Source organism: Chiloscyllium punctatum, chromosome 44, assembly GCF_047496795.1.
Source record: "Chiloscyllium punctatum isolate Juve2018m chromosome 44, sChiPun1.3, whole genome shotgun sequence".
Taxonomy (NCBI): Eukaryota; Metazoa; Chordata; class Chondrichthyes; order Orectolobiformes; family Hemiscylliidae; genus Chiloscyllium; species Chiloscyllium punctatum.
The window spans coordinates 19,281,668-19,304,160 of NC_092782.1; the positions used below are offsets into that span (position 1 = coordinate 19,281,668).

The 22,493-nt window shown below is 41.8% G+C and overlaps 1 protein-coding gene across 1 annotated transcript in view; it reads left to right on the top strand.

Moving 5' to 3' along the window:
* The window catches only part of cfap54 (cilia and flagella associated 54), a 450,427-nt gene that overhangs the window by 209,496 nt on the left and 218,438 nt on the right, over nt 1-22,493 (top strand). The window contains exons 39-41 of the mRNA XM_072562407.1: nt 193-328; nt 2,984-3,080; nt 18,174-18,329. Coding sequence (XP_072418508.1) covers nt 193-328; nt 2,984-3,080; nt 18,174-18,329 — 389 coding nt within the window. The remainder of the gene's footprint in view (nt 1-192; nt 329-2,983; nt 3,081-18,173; nt 18,330-22,493) is intronic.

Consider the following 22,493-nt stretch of genomic DNA (forward strand, 5'->3'; position numbering starts at 1 on the left):
GGCCCTTTTGTGAGGCATGGAGACTGAACGCCCTTTAGACTGCCTTAGGGAATGCTGTATCTGTGATCATGGCTGACTCCCAATGAGGTGGAGGTAATGTTGGATTGCTATTGTTGTCTTTACCTCTCTTTAATTCAGTATCTCACAACATCATTTTACCAATGCTGATTTTTTGCTTTGTCTGTTTACTAGTGAAAGGTACGCTCAGAAAGTCACTCCCCTCTTGGTCTTTGCCCAGGGCCAACTTCAGCAAAGAATTCGGATGTCCAATGGGCCAGTGCCTCCACAGCCTCATTTTGTACGTGCAGAAATCAACTCAGGAACAATTGTAAGTACAGCGTCTGTTTCATCCATTATTTTGAAGATCAGTTAAGAAGACATTTATTTCTTATATGCTAGATAGATTAAAAAATGCATGGAAAAGTGTGATGTAAGCTCATTGCTTGTTTTTGCAGCTGACATCAGACAAGAGACTGAACAATTCAGCAGAATCAAACAAGTAAATTGAATGGCATTGCAGCACTGGTTCCTCCAACTTGTTTCACTTTTGCTCATAGTAAAAGCTGCTGAGTGGCTCTGCTCAGACCTGGGTCTCAAAAAAAGTATGCTGCTAATGATTGGAAGCATGAGCTTGTAATTTCATGTTTAAAGACTCAGCAGGAGTAGAATTGGCTACAGGCATTCTGTCTGGACTAAGCACAACAGCTGCAAATTACTTTGGTAGCATACCTTGTACCCATTTATGTTCCGAGTCCCTTCCAGGAGTTGTTCCTACCCCATTTGAATCACAACATTGTGGTATTCCCTCAGCAGTAAGAAAAGTGGAGAATGGGATGACCTTCTCACTCCAAGACCCATTCAGGGTCCTGTGGCCTAACAGCTATTTTAGAGCCTCTTTCTGCTGCTGCTGCACAGGGTAATCTCTGGTTGTAAACTGGTGGCTTTGCTGTGGGCTTATGGAAGTGCCCTCCTCTGACACAGTATCTAGGGCTGCCCCTGAGAAAACACACATTCCTGGCTCTTGATAACCACTATGTCACTGATCAACAAGGCTGGTATGAGGATAGAATCCATGCCATTTTCTGGATGGGTACAGTCTTAGTAATGGTCATCCTTCCAGGATAAAAGCTGTAGGAATAGATCAGCTGCTAGTCTTCTGATTGGCCAGAGAGACTGGGGTGGGAAAATTTCAGTAAGGAGCTCCAGTCAGGTCCCCAACGCGTTCACTGCTTCCAGCTCCTAGGGGTCAGTTTGCAAGAGCAGTAGGGAACCCATAGGTCTGTTGAGAAACCAAATGAGGTGTTTTGAAAAGTAATTAAGAATCTTTTAAAACATGGAATATTTCCAGTGAAAAGTGTCCTCGAGTCATACAATTTGAGAAAGAATGTCAATTCAACTTCATCATTGCAGAAGATGTAGTACAAATCAATTTTTATTCAATATACCTTCTTTACCAAATTTGCCATTACAGTTTTTTATATATAAAATTTTGTGTAAAATATTCTTGTGGAATCCCTGTTTGCCAACCCCTTGGAATTGCCCAGGAGTGGAATTAAACCAGAGTCCTTGCTACTGTGAGGCAGCAGTGCAAACCATTGCTTTTCCTGTTATATAATAGTATTGGGTATAGGACATAGAATTTTGAAGCTTGTAGATAAAACATGAAAACACTAAATATTGACCATTATAGTAGCAGACTTCAAGAGCACATAAAATGGTGAAATGGGCAGACAAGCAGTGATACTTTGTGGAGAAATATTATGGAGAGGTAGTTTTGAAGGGGGTAAAAGTCCAGAGTGACATAGGGACAGGAGTAATGACCAATGTCACTATTATTGAAAATTTAACTGAACTGAAATGAAATGTCTGAAGAGTATTGTTGGTTCTATTTGTGTAAAGAACTTCCAGTTTTTTTCAGCTGTTCAGACTTGTTTGAGGATATATTTAGCAGCTGTGAAGAATTTGCACGTTTTATAATTTTTAAAAAAATTCCCAGATACAAATAGCAAATCTGACTAGCACTGAATTCTCTGAAATTCCCATCATTTGTAAAAGGTGAAGTTCACCTCATCCAAATAGGTTCAGTTTTCATGTGAAGAACTTCAATCAATCATCATCCACCACACTAATAGTCTGTTCACTTCCACTATACAGGGTAAAAGTATCACCTCCTGAAAGCTAACCTAGGCCTTCACATATACCCAACTTAAAATTGTTACCCTGGCTTTTCCCAACATATCCAATTGGGGTAAACTGCTAACTGGCATGTAAATCTATTGCCTTATTAATTTTTTTAAACCTCAATGAGACCTTTAGTCCACACCTCTCTAAACTGTAGAATTCCAACTGTTTTAGCCTATCTTGATAAATTAGGTGCTTTGTTCTGGGAATTCATCTAATACCCCTCTTTTTACCCTTTCCAGGCCCTCAACATAGTCCATTTTGTGAGGAATTTACACTGGACACAAAATTCCAAGTGGGGGCTGACCAAGGCCTTCTACTTGGAAAAGGAAGTACACCTCATCTTACAAACACAAATGTATTCTTGTTTAGAGAATCTTTAAAAGATGTTTGCATTACAATTGCTAGGTCTCTTTCCTTACCTTCCTTTGATGCATTTCCCTGAGGAATGTAGGGCATTCTCCCTTCTCTCATGCATAAATAACACTGCCTTGAGTTTTTTTAAACACCTTTACCACTGGCGAACCCAGTCTCCCTATATATTAAAATCCAGGCGAGCAGTCTGTTGTTCTAAAATAACTGGTCAATTGGAAAAAGGCTAGAGAATTAGCTGAGATAGGTCAAACTGTTGACCTTGCCATGATCTATGATTTTTGCAAAATCGAGTCTGGATGTTTATACCAGCTTCAGTGCACAGTCTGATGCCACCAGAAATAAATTGGGAAATTCCAGAAAATGGTTTCAACCTCTTTATTTAGTGATCAATCATATAAAACCAAACATTTTGTACAATTATTTTCAGATAAATTCCAGAAACTTTATAGAAACACAGTTGATAGTTACAACAGCTGAAGGCAAAGCTGATACTATTGATCTTGATAGAAGAAATATGCAGTCAGGTAAGAACATTAACAATTGTATTACATATATAATTTAGCAGCTACTGGACATTTTGAAGTTATTTTAAGTATTCAGCAGTTCACAGAATTTACAATTTTATTGCAATTTTTTGCATGCTTGAATCAATTCCATTGATTATTGTCTAATCTAGATTTCACTTGGAGAATAGTTTCTAATGCAACAATTTAATGTGCTGGTCATTCCATCCTCCTCCAATACCTGCCCTCCATTATATAGCAGTTTGGCAAAACCTTCACGTCTAATTCCATTCCTATCCAATAAGTTATGTCCAAGAAACTTATGCAGTTGTAACAGTTCCCACTATGGCATTGTTACCTCTGGGATTTGCCCAAGAATCTATTCCCTGCTCCTTCCGATTTCACATCTATCTTATGTTCTAACAAGTCATGTGGTGCAAGAATAGAACTTGTATCTTGTCTTTAACTAAAAATTTATCAGTGTTATAAAAGATCTATGTAGCAAAAGTACACGTCCAAACCTAACAAACTGAGTTTCAGATTATGTCTGTATGTAGTATTCTTTATATAGAATTCCCGGTTAATGCTCGTCACCACAGAATCAAATGATAGAATGATTACAGCAGGAGAGAATATTACTCGGCAAGTCAAACTTTCCTGAAGTTTCTCGATGCCCTGCAATTGTTTTCTCTTCAGATGCTTAGCCAATCTTTTTATAGGAACTGTAACTAAATTTGCCTCCACCAGACTCTCCCACCACGATCACATCCTAATTGTTCACTGGTAAGTATTTTTCCACATGACTCTGGTTCTTTTACCAATTACTGTTCTCTGATACTTGATCCTTCTACCAATGGCAACAGTTTCTCCCAATCTACTCTGTCAAGACCTCTCCTGATTTTGACCATTTTCCTTTAAAAGTGAACACAAACACAGGTGAGGTGTTGGAAGACTGGAGGTTGGATAACATGGTGCCATTATTTAAGAAAGGTGGTAAGGAAAAGCCAGGGAATTGTAGACTGTTGATCTGGATATCAGTGGTGGGCAAATTGTTGGAGTGGATTCTGAGGGACAAGATTTACATGTATTTAGAAGGGCAAGGACTGATCAGAGATAGTCAATATGGCTTTGTACATGTGAACTCCTGACTCACTAACTTGTCTGAGTTTTTTTTTGAAGAGGATTGATGAAGGCAGACAGGTGGATGTGCTCTTTATGGACTTCAGTAAAGCATTAGACAAGGTTCTGCATGGTAGACTGCTTAACAAGGTTAGATCATGTGGAATACAGGGAAAACTAGCCATTTGGATACAGGACTGGCTTGAAGGTAGGAGACAGAGGGTGGTGGTGGAGGGTTGCTTTTGGACTGGAGGCCCTGTGACCAGTGGTGTGTGGCATGTATAGGTGCTGCGTCCACTGCTTTTTGTAATTGATTTGGATGTGAATATAGGAGGTATGCTTAGTTACTTTGCAGATGACACCAAAATTGGAGGTGTAGTGGACAGCAAAGAAGGTTACCTCAGAGTACAATGGTACCTTGATCAGATAGGCCAATGGGCTGAGGAGTGGCAGATGGAGTTTAATTTAGACAAAAGTGAGGTTTTGCATTTTGGTAAGGCAAATCCAGGCAGGACTTATACAATTAAGGGTCCTGGAGAGTTTTGCTGAACAAAGCAACCAAACAGAGCAGGTTAATAGTACTTTGAAAGTGGAGTGGCAGGTAGATAGGATAATGAAGACGGCATTTGGTATGCTTGCCTGTGTTGGTCAGTGCATTGAATATAGGAGTTGGGAAGTCAGGTTGCAGCTGTACAGGACATTGGTTAAGCTACTTTTGGAATACTGCATTCATTTCTGATCTCCTTGCGATAGTAAAGATGTTGTGAAACTTGAAAGGGTTCAGAAAAGACTTACAAGGATGTTGCCAGAGTTGGAGAATTTCAATGATAGAGAGAGGTTGAATAGGCTGGGGCTATTTTCCCTGGAGCACTGGAGGCTGAGGGTTGACCTTATAGAAGTTTATAAAGTCATGAACAGAATGGATAGAGTGAATAGACAAAGTCTTTTCATAAGACATAGGAGCAGAAATCAGGCCATTTGACCCATAACTCTGTTCTGCCATTCAATCATGGCTGATAGGCTTTTCAACCCCTTTTCCTTGTAACATCTGATCCCCTTGGCAATCAAGAACATACCTCAATGTTTTAAATGTACTCAACGACCTGGCTTCCACATCTTTCTGTGGCAATGAATTCCACAGATTCCCCACTCTCTGGCTAAAGAAGTTTCTCCTTATCTCCATTCTAAAAGGTATTCCCATTACTCTAAGGCTGTGACCTCGGGTCCTTGTCTCGCGTGCCAATGGAAACATCTTCCCAATGTCCATTCTGTCCAGGCCGTTCAGTATTCTGTCAGTTTCAGTTAGATCCCTCCTCATCCTTCTAAACTCCACTGGGTACAGCCCAAAGTTCTCAAATGTTCCTCTATGTTAAGCCTTTCATTCCTGGTATCATTCTCCTCTGGACCTTCCCCAGGCCAGTACATCCCTCCTGAGGTATGGAGCCCAAAATTGTTCAAAATACTCTAAATGTGGTTTGACCAGAGCCTTATAAAGCTTCAGAAGTACAACCCTGCTTTTATATTCTAGTCCTTTTAAGATGAAAAACAACAGCGTCTTTGCCTTTGTAGTCATCAACTCAACCTGCAAGTTTTCCTTAAGAGAAACCTGGACAAGGACTTCCAAGTCCCTTTGCGCTTCAGGTTTCTGAATTTTCTCTCCATTTTCGAAATAGTCTGTGCCTCTCTTCTTCCCGTCAAAGTGCATAACTTCATTTTCCCACATTGTATTTCATCCCACATTTTTGTGCAGTCTCATAGAACATAGAACAATACAGCACAGAACAGGCCCTTCGGCCCACGATGTTGTGCCGACCATTTGTCCTAGCTTAAGCACCTATCCATGTACCTATCCAATTGCCGCTTAAAGGTCACCAATGATTCTGACTCTGCACTGCCTGTGGGAGTGGCATTCCATGCCCCCACCACTATCTGGGTAAAGAACCTACCCCCTGATATCCCCCCCTATACCTTCCACCCTTCACCTTAAATTTATGTCCCCTTGTAACACTCTATTGTACCCGGGGAAAAAGTTTCTGACTGTCTATTCTATCTATTCCCCTGATCATCTTATAAACCTTTATCAAGTCACCCCTCATCCTTCGCCGTTCCAATGAGAAAAGGCCTAGCACTCTCAGCCTATCCTCGTACGACCAAATTCTCCATTCCAGGCAACATCCTGGTAAATCTCCTCTGCACCCTCTCCAAAGCTTCCACATCTTTCCTAAAGTGAGGTGACCAGAACTGCACACAGTACTCCAAATGTGGCCTTACCAAGGTCCTGTACAGCTGCAACATCACCTCACGACTCTTGAATTCAATCCCTCTGCTAATGAACGCTAATACACCATAGGCCTTCTTACAAGCTCTAGCCACCTGAGTGGCAACTTTCAAAGATCTATGAACATAGACCCCAAGATCCCTCTGCTCCTCCACCTTACTAAGAACCCTACCATTAAGCCTGTATTCCGCATTCTTATTTGTCCTTCCAAAATGGACAACCTCACGCTTGACAGGGTTGACCTCCATCTGCCACTCCTCACCCAGCTCTGCATTATATCTAAGTCCCTTTGCAGCCGACAACAGCCCTCCTCACTGTCCACAACTCCACCAATCTTTGTGTCGTCTGCAAATTTACTGACCCACCCTTTGACTCCCTCTTCCAAGTCATTAATAAAAATTACAAACAGCAGAGGACCCAGAACTGATCCCTGCGGAATTCCACTTGTAACTGGGCTCCAGGCTGAATACTTACCATCTACCACCACTCTCTGACTTCGACCAGTTAGCCAGTTCTCTATCCAACTGGCCAAATTTGCCACTATCCCATGCCTCCTGACTTTCCGCATAAGCCTACCATGGGGAACCTTATCAAATGCCTTACTAAAATCCATATACACTACATCCACTGCTCTACCCTCATCCACATGCTTGGTCACCTCCTCAATAAGACTTGTAAGGCAAGACCTACCCTTCACAAATCCATGCTGGCTGTCCCTAATCAAGCAGTGTCTTTCCAGATACTCATAAATCCTATCCCTCAGTACCCTTTCCATTACTTTGCCTACCACCGAAGTAAGACTAACTGGCCTGTAATTCCTGGGGTTATCCCTATTCCCTTGAACAGGGGCACAACATTCGCCACTCTCCAGTCCCCTGGTACCACCCCCGTTGACAGTGAAGACGAAAAGATCATTGCCAACGGCTCTGCAATTTCCTCTCTTGCTTCCCACATAATCCTAGGATATATCCCGTCAGGCCCGGGGGATTTGTCTATCCTCAAGTTTTTCAAAATGCCCAACACATCTTCCTAACAAGTATCTCCTCTAGCTTACCAGTCCGTTTCATACTCTCCTCTTCAACAATACGGTCTCCTAAACTGTCTAAATCTTTCCACCTATCTTTGACATCTTTGGATGCCCTCAGTTCCTTCATCCAGATCATTAATATATAAAGTAAAAAGTTGTGGTCCCAACACTGACCCTTGCAGAGCACCACTTGTCACCGGCTTCCATCCTGAGTAGGACCCTTCTAACCCCACTCTCTGCCTTCTGCCAGACAGCCAATCCTTCATCCATGCGAGTACCTTGCCTCTAAAACCATGGGCCCTTATCTTATTCAGCAGCCTCTTGTGCGGCACCTGATCAAAGTCCTTCTTGACAACATCCATTGGCTCTCCTTTGTCTAACTTGCTGTTGTGTCCTCAAAGAATTCGAACAGATTTGTCAGGCATGACTTCCCCTTGATCAAGCTATGCTGACTTTGCCCATTTTACCATGCACTTCCAAGTATTTTCCAGGGGTGGGGGAGTCCAAAACTAGAGGGCGTAGGTTTAAGGTGAGAAGGGTAAGATTTAAAGGGCAACTTTATCACGCAAAGAATGGTACATGTATGGAATGAGCTACCAAAGGAAGTGGTGGAGCCCAGTGCAGTTAAAACATTTAAAAGGCGTCTAGATGGGTATATGAATAGGAAGAGTTTAGAGGGATATGGGCCAAATGCTGGCGAATGGGACTGGATTAATTTAGGATATTTGGTCGGCATGGATGAGTTGGACTGAAGGGTCTGTTTCAAAGCTGTACATCTCCATGACTCTCTGTTCAGTCTATCCATTTAATTGAAATCTCATTCATAGAACATTGAACAGTACAGGATAGTACAGGCTCCTTCGGCCCTAGTTATTGTGTCGACCTTGTATCCTACTAACCTTTGTATCCTACTAAGATCAAACTAATCTACATACCCTTCATTTTACAATCATCCACGTGCCTGTCCGAGAGTCGCTTAAATGTTCATAATTTATCTGACTCTACTACCACTGCTGGCAGTACATGCCATGCAATCACCACTCTGTGTAAGAACCTAACTCTGACATCTTCACTCAGCCTTACTCCAATTACTTTAAAATTATGCCCCTTCATGATAGACATTTCTGCCCTTGGAAAAAGTCTCTGGCTATCCACTCTATCTTTGCCTCTCATTATCTTGTACACCTCTATCAAACCACCTCGCATCCTTCTGCACTCTAATGAGAAAAGCCCTTTAACTTTCTTCATAGAACATGCCCCCCAATCCAGGCATCATCCCGGTAAGTCTCCTTTACACTCTCTCTAGGGCTTCCACATTGTTCCAATAATGAAGTGACCAGAACTGAACACAATACTCCAAGTGTGGTCTAATCAGGGCTTTATAGAGTTGCAGCATAACCTTGCGGCTCTTAAACTCAATCCCCCTGCTAATGAAACCCAACACACCACATGCCTTCTTAACAGCCCTATCAACTTGGGTGGCAACTTTGAGGGATCTGTGGACGTGGACCCTAAGATTCCTCTGTTCCTCCACACTGCCAAGAATCCTGCCTTTAATCCTGTAATCTGCATTCAAATTCCACCTTCCAAAATGAATCACTTCAGGTTGAACTTCATCTGCCACTTCTCAGCCTAGCTCTACATCTTGTCAGCATCCCATTGCAACGTACAACAGCACTCCATACCAACCACCGCTCCACCAACCTTTGTGTTATCAACAAACTTACTAACGCACTCTTCCACTTCCTCATCCTTGTCATTTATAAAAATCACAAAGATCAGTGGTCCCAGAACAGATCCATGAGTTCACCAAGCTCCAGGTTGAATACTTTCCCTCTAGTAGCACCCTATGTCTTCTATGGACCAGCCAATTCTCTATCCAGACAGCCACATTTCCCTGTATCCCATGCCTCTATACTTTCCAAATGAGCCTACCTTGGGGAACCTTACCAAATGCCTTACTAAAATCCATCTACATCATATCCACTGCTCTAACCTTCATCAATGTGTTTTGTCACATCCTCAAAGAATTCAATAAGGTTTGTGAGGCATGACTTGTCCCTGACAAAGCCATGCTGATAATCTGATGATTTCAAAATAATCATAAATTCTGTCTCTCAGAATCCTCTCCAATAATTTGCCCACCATCGATATAAGGCTAACTGGTCTGTAGTTCCTAGCATTATCCCTATTCCCTTTCTTGAACAAGGGAGTAACTTTTACCACCCTCCAATCATCCAGTACTACTCCAGTGCACAGTGAGGATGCAAAATCATCACCAAAGGCGATGCAGTCTCTCCCTTGCTTCCCATAGTGATCTTGGGTATATCCAGTCTGGGCCAGGGAGTTTATCTATCTTCATCAACTTGTTTGAGCATAACAACCTGTTTCATACAATCCTCACAAATGACGATGTCACTCTCACTAGTGAATACTGAAGCAAAGTATTCATTAAGGACCTCCCCTAACTGCTACGACTCCAGGCACAAGTTCCCTTCACTATCCCTGATTGGCCCTACCCTCAATCTGGCCATCCTCTTTTCCCTCACTTAAGTGTAGAATGCCTTGGGGATTTCTTTAACCCTACCCGCTAAAGCTTTTTCATGCCACCACCTATCTCTCTTAAGTCCATTCTTCAGTTCCTTCCTTGGCTACCTTGTAACCTGCTAAAGCCCTGTCTGATCCTTGCTTCCTCAATCTTAAGTAAATTTCCTTCTTGCCCTTGACTAGATGTTCTACATCTCTTGTCATCCAAGGTTCTTTCATCCTATCATCCCGTCTTTGCTCAGTGGGCAAGCCTATCCAGCACTTGCAGCAAGTGCTCCCAGAGTAACCTCCACATTTCTATCCTGCATTCCCCTGAAAATATCTGCTCTTAATATATGCTCCCCAGTTCCTCACTAATAAGATTGTAATCTCCCCTCCCCCAATTAAATACTTTCTCATACCATCTGCTCTTATCCCTCTCCATAAGTATAGTAAAGGTCAGGGAGTTGTGATCATTATCACTGAAATTCTCTACCACCAAGAGATCTGATACCTGACCTGCTTCGTTGCCAAGCACCAAATCCAATATGGCCTCCCCTCTAGTAGGCCTATCTACATATTGAGTCAGGAATCCTTCCTGGACACCTCTGACAAAATCTGCCACATCTGCTATTTGAACTAAGGAGGCTCCAATGAGTATTAGGAAAGTTGAAGTCACCCATGACAACAACACAGTTATTTCTGCACCTTTCCAAAATCTGCCTCCCAATCTGCCCTTCTGTGTCTCTGTTGCTATGGGGGGTGGGAGTCTCTAGAAAACTCCCAATAAAGTGACTGCTCCTTTCCTGTTTCTGACTTCCATCCATACTGACTCAGTAGACAAACCCTCCTCGAAGACCTCCCTTTCTCTAACTATGGTACTATCCCTGATTAGTAATGCCACTTCCCCCACCTCTTTTACCTCCCTCCCTATTCCTTTTGACACATCTAAACCCCGATTCAACAACCATTCTTGCCCCTGTGATAGCCAAGTCTCCACAATAGTCACAACATTATAGTTCCAAGTACTGATCCATGCTCTATGTTCATCACTCTTATTCCTGACACTTCTTGCGTTAAAATAGACACACTTTAACCCATCACACTGACTGCAAGTTTGCCCTATCAACTGTCTATCCTTCCTCACAGACTCTCTGTACACTGTATCTGCCTGTTCACTAGTTACTCCATCCTCTGATCCATAGCTCTGGTTCCCATCGTCCTGCCAAACCAGTTGTAACCCTAGAGCTCTTGGAAAACCTCACATCCAGGATATTGGTGCCACTCCAGTTCAGATGCAACCTGTCTTCCTTGTACAGGTGCCACCTTCTTCAGAAGGTATCCCAATGATCCACATATCTGAAGCCTTCCTTCCTACACCAGCTCTGCAGTCACGTGTTCAGCTGCACTCGCTGCCTGTTCCTTGTCTCACTCACACGTGGCACCGGTAGCAATCCTGAGATTACTGTTCTGCTTGTCCTAGAACCGTTCTTGTAAATCCCTGTCCAATGAATACAAGTACCCACCTAACATGCATTTGATTTCCCTTCTCTTGCAAATAAAAATTCGTTTATATGTACAGCTAACTTTTTCAAAAAGTCAGTATTCTGTGCAAAGCATTAGTTTGTGAGATGCCCCTCCTTTGGAACCTTGAAAATTTCTGTGTACATGCAGTCCTTTCAGTTTGCTCTTTGAATACACATAAAATTTTAGAGATTTTCAAATCAGAAAATGTAAATCTAAAATAGCTTCATATTTTGTGAATTTTGCAATAGTTTCTTCCAGGAAGCAATTGTGAAAATGCTCGACAAGTCATTTTCCAAACTAGGAGAAAGTGAGGACTGCAGATGCTGGAGATCAGAGCTGAAATTGTGTTGCTGGAAAAGCGCAGCAGGTCAGGCAGCATCCAAGGGGCAGGAGAATCGACATTTCGGGCATCAGCCCTTCATTCCTGAAGAAGGGCTCATGCCTGAAACGTCGATTGTCCTGCTCCTTGGATGCTGCCTGACCTGCTGCGCTTTTCCAGCAACACAATTTCAGCATTTTCCAAGCTAATTTGATTGAATAAATCTAAATGAATATTGATGTACCCTTAGTTGCCTTTGTTGTAAGCTCCAATTACTTCTTGCTTTTAATGCTCTGTTCATTGATATAATTCCAGTAGGGGCTAGAAAATAATTTCCAGTAGCCTTTTGTCTGTCTGAGGCTGAAATAAATTGTGCATTATTGGGATGCACTGCTCTATAATATGGTAGGGCTCTCCAGCTGACCTCACACTCTGTACCCTTCATAAATGTGAGCATTTTCAAAATCTGGTGTTTATATCCTACCTCATTAGATTAGATTAGACTACTTGCTGATTTATATTGATCCCAAGCTGGATTTGCCTTAACTTTGCGTGTGAAATCCCTCCATGGCCTTGCCATCCTCCTGTATGTCTTCTCCAATCCCACAACCTTTTGAGGTCTTTCTGCCCTTCCAGTTATAGTCTCTCATGCAGCATTGATGTTCATGGTTGTTTCTTTGGCAGCCATGATTTCAAATGTCAAGAACTTCAGCTCTGGAATTCCCTCACCTCCTGACTTGTCTTCTTTTCTCCAAAATGCTACTGGAAACCTAACTCTTTGACAAAGCCTTGTTGGATCCCCTTAATTGGATGAACAATATTTTGTTTGATAACACTGCTGTAAATGTGTTGAAATTAAGTTCAACATAAATGATGCGATGTATGTTCATGCTTTTTTTCGAATATGTCATTCAGCATTTGATGATATTGACATAGTCCAGTCCTGTAGAGGAACCAAACAAGACCATTTTTTAGCTGGCCCAATATTATAGAGTCACGCCAATCAGGTCTCCTAAATTGAACTAGTTTTATTTGCCTGCATTTGGCCCTTGGCCCATGTCCCTCTCAACTTTTCCTATCCATGGACCTGTCCAAATGTCTTGAAATGTTGTATTTTCTCTGGCAGCTCATTCCATAAACACATCACTGTCTGTGTGAAAACACTGCCGCTCAGGTCCTTTGAGATCTTGCCCTCTCACCATAAGTGCCCTCTCCTTTTGCACTTCCATACCCTGTGGAAAAGACTCTGGCTATGCACCTTATCTCTGCTCCTCATCTATGCTCCTCATGATTTTATAAGCCAGAAAGGAGCCATAGCTTTCAATATTTCTGTCCCCATATTCCAAATGCCAAGAAGTGGTCAACTGTCAGTTTCCTACTCCTCACAGAAAAAAGTCCTCACCTTATAACTCAAACCCTCCAGTCTTGGTAACATCCTTGTAAATCTTTTTTGCATCCTTTCCAGTTGAATAACATCCTTCCTATTGTAAGGCAACCGGAATTGTACACAGTAAGCCAAATGTGGCCTTACCAATGTGTTGTACAGCTGTAAATTGACATCCCAACTCCTGTACTCAGACCATTGAAGACAAGCATGCCAAATGCTTTCTTCACCACCCTGTCTACCTGTGATGCCACTTTCAAGGAATTGCTACCTGCACTTCTTGGTATCCCTATTCGACAACACCCTCCAGGCCCTAACATTAACAGTGCAAGTCCTGCCTTGATTTGCCTTACCAAACTGCAACATTTCGCATTTATCAAAATTAAACTCCATCTAGCATTTCTCTGTCTATGAGCCCAGGAGATTATGATCCCATTGTAATCTTAGAGAACCTCCTTCCTTTTCAACTATACCACCAATTTTGGTGTCATCTACAAACTTACTAATGGTACCTCTTATATTCTCATCAAAATCATTTATATAAATGATGAACAACAGTGGACCCAAGACTGATCCTTGTGTCACCACACTGGTCACAGACCTCCAGTCTGAACAACAACCCTCTGCCACCACTCCCTATCCAAATGGCCACGCCTTCCTGGATCCCATATGATCTAACCTTATTACTTTGTTGAAGGTCTTGTGAAAGTCCATGGAGACAACACCTACCTCTCTGCCTTCTTCTATTTTCTTGGTCACTACTTCTTCAAAAAACTCAATCAAATTTGTGAGACATGATTTCCTACACACAAAGCTATGTTGACTATCCCTAATCAGTTCTGGCCTTTCCAAATGCATTTAGATCCTGTCTCTCAGAATGCCCTCCAACAACTTACCCACCTCTGACATCAGGCTCACTGATCTGTAATTCCCCAGGTTTTTCTTGCCGTCTTTTTAAAAATAATTTGAGGTCAAGCTCTTGTGAGGAGTGTGAGTCTAGCATGGCCAGGCGCTTATGGACTGTGATGTTGAGCTGTTAACTATGTTTCTTTGGTTTTCCACTTCGGGATATAATCGGGTTGTGAGTTTGCTCGCTGAGCTGGTTGATTGGTTCTCAGACGTTTCATCACCATGCTAGGTAACATCATCAGTGAGCCTCCGATGAAACTCTGGTGTTCTGTCTAGCTTGCTATCTATGTGTCTTGGTTCATTGTAGTGGGTGATATCCCTTCTTGTTCTTTTTCTGAGAAGTTGGTAAATGGGGATCAACTCGATATGTTTGTTAATGGAGTTCTGGTCTGAATGCCAGTCCTCTCAGAACTCCTGTGCACGCCTTTGTTTCGTTTGTCCCAGGATGGATGTATTGTCTCAGTCGGACTGGTGTCACTCTTCATCTGTGTGTATGGATACTAGTGATAATTGGTCATGTCTTTTGGTGGCTAGTTGGTGCTCATGTATGCTGGTGCATGAGTTTCCTGCCTGTCTGTACAATGTAATGTTTGTTGTAGTCCTTGCATGGCATTTTGTATTTGATCATTCTGCTGGTTGTTGGTACAGGGTCTTTTAAATTTATCAGGAGCTGTTTCAAACGCATAAACAACATCCTTACTAGTATAAAGTTCACCAAAGAGGAAGAGAACAACAGTAGACTTCCCTTGCTAGATGTCACAGTAGAACGAAAAACCAATGGAGAGCTGTAGACCAGCATTTACAGAAAAACCACACACACTGCACAGATACTTAACTACAGGAGCAATCATCCCAACCCCCACAAACGGAGCTGCATCAGGACATTATTGAAATGAGCCACAACACACAGCAGCACACAGGAACTACGAGAAGCTGAGGAAAAACACCTATACAACTTATTCAAGAACAACGGTATCCAATAAGCGCAGTCCACCAAATGCTACACAACAGACCTAAACAAGAAGACACAACATGCCCGGAGACTCTAGCCACTCTGCCATACAGTAAAGACAGCTGGGAGATGCTGACCAAACTACTCCAGCCCCTTGGCATCATGGTAGTCCACAAACCTACCACCACACTCAAATAGCTCCTGATGAATTTAAAGGACCCTGTACCAACAACCAGCAGAACGAACGTCATGTACAAAATACCCTGCAAGGAATGCAACAAACATTATATCGAACAGGCAGGCAGGAAACTAGCCACCAGGATACATGAGCACCAACTAGCCACCAGTAGATATGACCAACTATCACTAGTATCCCATACACACAGACGAAGAGGGACACCACTTTGACTGGGACAATACATCCATCCTGGGACAGACTGGGACAATACATCCATCCTGGGACAGACTAAACAAAGACATGCACAGGAATTCCGAGAGGCCTGGTATTCAAAGTGAAACTCTATTAACAAGCATATTGATTTAGATCCCATTTACCAACCTCAAAGAAAAAGAACCGGATGTGATATCACCCACCACAACAGACCAGGACACATAAATAGCAAGCAGGATAGAACACCAGCACTTTATCAGAGGCTCACTGATGATGTTATCTAGCATGGTGACAAAATATCTGAGAACAAATCTGCCAGGTCAGTGAGTAAACTATCAACCTGGTCCACAACCTGAGCTACAAATCTTTTCCACAATTGTAAAGGACATGTAACGTTTAACTTTTTAACTCCCACTTTCCTAATTTTTCTGCTTTGAACCAGGTACCTTTGTATCCAAGATGGCGCCACTTAAGTGGAGACTTGTAAACTTTTCCCAGTACTCGTGTGAGTACATGTGACAACAAACCAAATTTAGTTAATGGCGCAACATTAGCTTCCCTCCAGTCTTCTGGAATCTCATCTGTAGCTTTCGATGATACAAATATCTCTGCTAGCAGCCCTGTAATTTCTTCCTTAATTCCCCTCAATATCCCAGGATATACTTTACCAGATCCTGGGGAATTTTCTACCTTCACATGTCTTAAGACCTTCAGCGCCTCCTCTTCTGTAATGTGAACTCTTTTCAAGATGTCACTATTTATTTCCCAGAGTTTCCTAGCTTCTATGTCTTTCTCTACAATAAATACTGACACAAAATATTCATTTAGGATCTCACCCATCTCCTGTGGTTCCACACATGGATAGTCTCACTGACTTTTAAGGGGTCCTATTCCCTCCCTAGTTACTCTTTTTTTCTTTATATACTTGTAGAATCTCTTTGGATTCTCCTTGACCTTATCTGCCAAAGCTATCTTGTGTCTTCTTTTGCTCCCTGGATTTCCCTCTTGACTGTATTCATGTACCTCCTATACTCCTCAAGGGATGCACTTGATCCCAGCTATCTATACCTGACATATGCCTCCCTTTTTCTTGACCAGAGCCTCTAGTCATATCTCTAGTCATCTAGAATTCCCTCCTACTCCCAACCTTGCATTTCGCATTTACAGAAACATGCTGTTCTTGAACTCTCACTATCTCACTTTGGAAACCTTTCATTTGCCTAATGTCCTTTTCCATGTGAACAGCCTTCCCCAGTCAACTTTTGAAAGTTTCGCTCAGATAACAAAAAAATTGGCCTTGCCCCAGTTTAGAACTTGTGGTCCAATTTTCTTCCCTATTTTCAAACGAATAGAATTATAGTCACTGGTCCCAAATTGTTCCCCCAGTAACGCCTTAGTCATTTGCTCTGCCTTATTCCGCAAGAGGAGGTTGAGTTTTGCCCCTTCTCTAAGAGGGCCAGCTATATATTGATTGACAAAGTTTTCTTGAACACAGATAACAAATTCCTCCTCATCCAAACCCTTAATACTATGCCAGTCTCAGTCTATGTTTGGAAAGTTAAAATCCTCTACTCTTACAATCCTATTATTCCTACGGTTATCTGCGATCTCCCTACATATGTGCTCCTGAATTTCCTGCTGATTATTTGGGGGCCCTATAGAATAATGTTATTAAAAGTGGTCACCCCTTCCTATTTCTCAGCTCCACCCATACAGCGTCAGTGTTCGATCCCCCAATAATATCCTCTCTAAGTACTGCTGTGATATTTTCCCTGATCAAAAAAGCCACTCCCTCCCCTCGCTTACCTCCCCTTGTAGTCTTCCTATAGTAGAGCATTGAGCTGCCAGTTCTGCCTCTTCCTCAGTCATATTTCTGTAATAATTATGATATTCCAATCCCATGTTTCCATCCATCATCTATCATCTATCACATCCTGCCTCCTGCATCACCTCAGTGTTTCCAACTGCCATTCCTGCTGATCCGTATAGTTTAAGAGGAGGTGCAGTCAGACATACCTCCACCTGGCATAGTCGCCAGGGTCAATCGACTGTTCCCTGATCTCGTATATTTGTCAAGAGGAGTATACCATTCCACTGACTGCCATCTCTGACCCTTTAGCAACGAACGAACCTTGGGGGATAAAGAAGGTCTTACCTTGTTGCTGTTCGCCCTCCTCAACAAAGCCTGGTATTCACTTAAGGTGGCTCTCAGATTAAACAGCAGCACTTCAACCACAAAGCAGCTTCTTGTAAAATTGCCTGGAACACGACACAGCAATGCCTCCCTCCCCCACTTGCCTAAACTCCCACACTTAGCTCAATTCTCAGCATTTGCACTGTCTTCCTAGTTGCACTGTGTTCAAGCATGTACAACACGTATACATTCCATTCATTTTCTTTTTGTCAAATTCCTCATCTATTTATGCAATTATAAAGGAATAACTTTATTCAGTAATTCTTATTGGAAACCCCCAATTCTACTATTGAATTGAATGAGGCACTCAATAAGATGAGGAAAGAGTACCTTCATGTAAATTTTCCAATAACGTACTGTCTCTTAGCTATCGTATAATGTGCTGCTTGAGTAATTAGTTGTATTTTATTTAGGTTGACTCTGTAACTTGGAAGGAAATTTAATATATGCTTATACTGGGATACTAAACCTGTAACTTGCTTGTTTAGAGTTCAAGACAGCAAATAATTTGGTGTCCGTTCCAGTGAATGTGGAGGTTACACTCAGCACCTTCAGGGCATCACTGATCAACGTGAATTATGAGGGGTCTGCCCTCAGGCATAGCAGGAAACTCTTGGCACTACTCCTGGCTTACACGCAACAAAGTAAGTATAAATTGTAACAAAATGCAAATATTAAAATCTAATGTATTTTCATCTCTGTTCATGAATTGTTTACAACTAAACTGAGTTTGTACATATTAAAAACAGACTGAAAACAGTAAGCCCTGCTTAAAGTTGACTCTGTTAGCAGTTTGCTTTAACATTAATAGTGCTAATGTATCTATTTAAAGATGTGAGTTTCAATTGCTTTAATGATGTTTATCATAGAGTTCCCATTCTGTGGTTTGTCTGCTTTTAAAATCTTTCCCAATGTTCTGCTCACTGAAGTCCCCTAGCCTTCCGACTCCTGCCCCAATCCTGAGTCCCTCCTCACAACCACATGCCCCACCCTATCTCTCAACCGTCCATCTGTTCTTACATTTAAAGTCTCTGATCTCTCCAGCCTCCCACTCTTAACTTGCACTGCAGTTCTAGGCTCCAGCTAGTGGCAGAAGTTATTCAGTGCAGATAGGTCTCCTTGCCAGATCTGCCATGAGAGCCTGATCAATTAATCATGTAATTTTAATTTAATTACAATATTTGCATTTGTATTCTTTCTATGATTTAAAAATTATTGTGGTTTAGAGGTTATTTTATGAATATAAACAATCAGAAATATACATCCCTATTAACTTAATAATGTTTTAATGTTATGTTTTGCTGACAGTGGTCCTGAAGTATCTAACAGTGGTGTTTCGTTCATATTGACTAATCTATTTTATTTTGCAAGTTATTTTAGTTGCGAATACATGTTACTGCACATATAGAATGCAATATTTTAATCTGTGCTTTATATTTATTGAGCATGGACTGTTCAAAGGAATTTAATTCCAGGTTTAACACTGAACTCTATGGAAACCATTTAAAGTTATTTCACTTAAAGTTGTGATTTTCAGGCACAGAACCATAACTTTAAGTGAGGACTTACCTTAAAAATAAAGAATGAAAAGTCAGACATGTTCACACTTGAACCGGCTTCAGCTGGAGTACTGGGATGATTTTAATGACAGACCAGAGAGTGGGGAAAGTGGCGAGTGGGGAGTTTAATTAGTGGTAAGTTTTCAGTTTCCCAGTGTCAGGATGACATTTTCAGCAGCTTGAAGGTGAATGGGAGTACCCAACAGCACAAGAACACAGAAACTAGGGGTAGGGGTAGGCCATTCAGCCCTTTGAGCCTGCTCTACCATTCAATATGATCATGGCTGATTTTGCTATCCCACTTCTGCTTTCTCTCTGTATTCCTTGGTTCCTTTAGCTGCAAGAGTCACACCCAGCTCCCTCTTGAATGTATCTAACAAACTACCCCAACAGCTTTCTGTGGTAGAGAATTCTGCACATTCACAGCTCTTATGAATGAAGAAATTCTTCCTTATCCCAGTCCTGAATGCCCTACTATTTATTCTTAGTCTGTGACCCCTGGTTCTGGCCTGCCTCCAACATTGGGAATATTCTTCCCACACTTAGCCTGTCTAGTCCCATCAGGATTTGATAATTTTATCTGAGGTTTGCCCCTCATGCTTCTAAATTCCAGTGAGCACAAGCCCAGTCAATTCAGTCTTTCTTTATATGTCAGTCCTGCCATTCCGGGAGTCTGTCTGGTGAGCGTTTGCCAGATTCCCTCATTAGCAAGAATGCCTTTCCTTAGACTAAGAGACCAAAACTCACAAATACTCAAGGTGTGGCCTCACCAAGGCCCTACATAACCACAGCAGGACGTCTTTACTCCTATACTCAAATCCTCTTGCTGTGAAGGCCAGCATGCCATTAGCTTTCCTCACTATCTGCTGCGTATTTATGCCAACCTTCAGCAACTGTTTCACCATGGCACCCAGCTCTCGTTGTGTTTCACCTTATCCTAAACTGCTACCATTCAGACAATCTACCTTTCTGTTTTTGTGACCAAAGTTGATAACCTCACATTTATCCACATTATATTGCATTTGCCAAGTACTTGCCCACTCAGTTAACTTGTCCAAGTCACCCAGCAGCCTCTTAGAATCTTCCTCATAGAAAACACTGCTAACCAACTTAGTGTCATCTGTACATTTGGAGATATTAACTTCAATTCCTTCGTCCAAATCATTAATGTATATTGTGAATAGCTGGGGTTGCAGCACTAAACCCTGTGGTACCCCACTTGTCACTGCCTGCCACTCTGAAAAGGATTCATTTATTTCAACTCTCTGCTCTCTGTCTGCCAACAGCTTCTCTATCCTCATCAATACATCACCTCTGTTACCATGAGCTTTAATTTTGCTAACTAAGTAAGAGGCTTGCATTCCAGTCCCCACCATCATCTGAGTTAAAAAAAATTTCCTCAAATCCCTCTAAACACCTGCCTTTCACCTTTGTTCTTGACACTTCAATGAAGAGGAACTGCTTTCTGTCCACTCTGTCTGTGCCCCTCATAATTATATACAACTCTATCAGGTGTTCCCTCAACCTTCTTTGCTCCAAAGAAAATAACCCAAGCTTATCCGACTTCTCCACAATTAAAATGCTCCAAACCAGTCAATATCCTAATGAATCTCTTCAATGCTGTCCATGCAATCACATCCTTCCTATAGTATGGTGCCCAGAACTGCAAATTGTACTCAAACCAAAGTTCTGTACAGCTCCAATTTGATCTCCTTGCTCTTATAAACAAGCCTCAACAGATAAAGGCAAATGCCCTATGTTCCTCCTTAACTACCTTATTAACGTGCACTGTTATCTTCAGGGATCTGTGGACAAGCACTCCAAGGTCCCTTTGTTCCTCTGAGCTTCCTAGTCATTTATAGAGTACTCCCTTGTTGCTTCTTCCAAAGTGCATCACCTTAGGGTTAAATTCCATTTGTCACTTCTCTGCCCATCTGACCAATCAATTTACTATATTTCCTGTAACCTAAGATCTTACTCCACACTGTCAATTACCCAGTGAGTCTTTGTGTCATCCATAAAGTTATCATTGTCCCACATTCTCATCTACATTGTTTATGAATATCACAAAGATTAATGGACCCAGCACTGATCCCTGTGGAACACCACTGCACACCTTGCTCCAGTCACACAAACAACCTTTGCCTCTTATGCCACACAATCTTGGTGAAAAGGCTGGTTGCAAGAGGGATACAGTGGTTTATGCAGAGATATTGATAGGTTGCATTAGTGGGCAAACAGTTGGAAATGGGCATATTGTGGGAAGTTGTCTATTTTGGAAAGGAGAATGAAAGAACAGTATTATTTAAGTGCAAAATAACTGCATGAAACGCAGAAATTCAACACACAGTTGCAGCAGATAATCAGGAAGTCTCATGACCTTTATTTTAAGGGGGCTGATGTATAAGAGTAGGGAAGTCTTACTGCAACACTACAAGGACTACTGTAAGACATTTTGGTCTGCCTACTTAAGGACATGTATTATTTCATTGGAGGCAGTTCAGAGAAGTTTCATTGGAATAATCCCTGGTCACGAGAGATCATCTTATGAGCAGAAGTTGGTCAGTTTGGGATTTGACTCATTGGAGTTTAAAGGAATGAGAGGTGATATTATTAAAACATATTGGATTCTTAAAGGCTTGATGGTAAATGCTGAGAAGATGTTTCCCTCACATGAGAATCTAGGACCAGAGAGCATAGTCTCTGAATAAAGGGTTGCAGTTTAAGGCTGCGAGAAGAAGAAATTTCTTCTTTCAGAGGGTTGAGTGGCTTTGGAACCCCTTGCCATGGAGAACTGTGCTGGTAGAATCCTTATGTATATTTAAGGCTGGGGTGGGTTATTGATCAGTTGGGGAATCAAGGCATATGGGGAATGGACAGAAAAGTGGATTTCAGAAATGTTGGATCAGCCATGATTCTACAACACTGCAGAACAGTCTCAAGGGGCCGAATGGTCTTCTACCATTCCTATTTCCCATGGACATGCTTAAATCATGCTTAACAAATCAACTGGAATTTTTTGATGATCTATCTAGAAGAATAGATCATGGAGAACCAGCGGATGTGGTGCATTTGGATTTCAGGTTTTTGTTATTGTCTCTCATAAAAAGTTAATGGACAGAACTAAAGCACATGGGATAGAGGATATTGTGTTGGCATGGATTGAACATTGGTTAACAGACAGGAAACAGAATGGTAATGCATGAGTCTTTTTCTGGGTGGCAAGCAGTGACTATTGGTGTACCATAA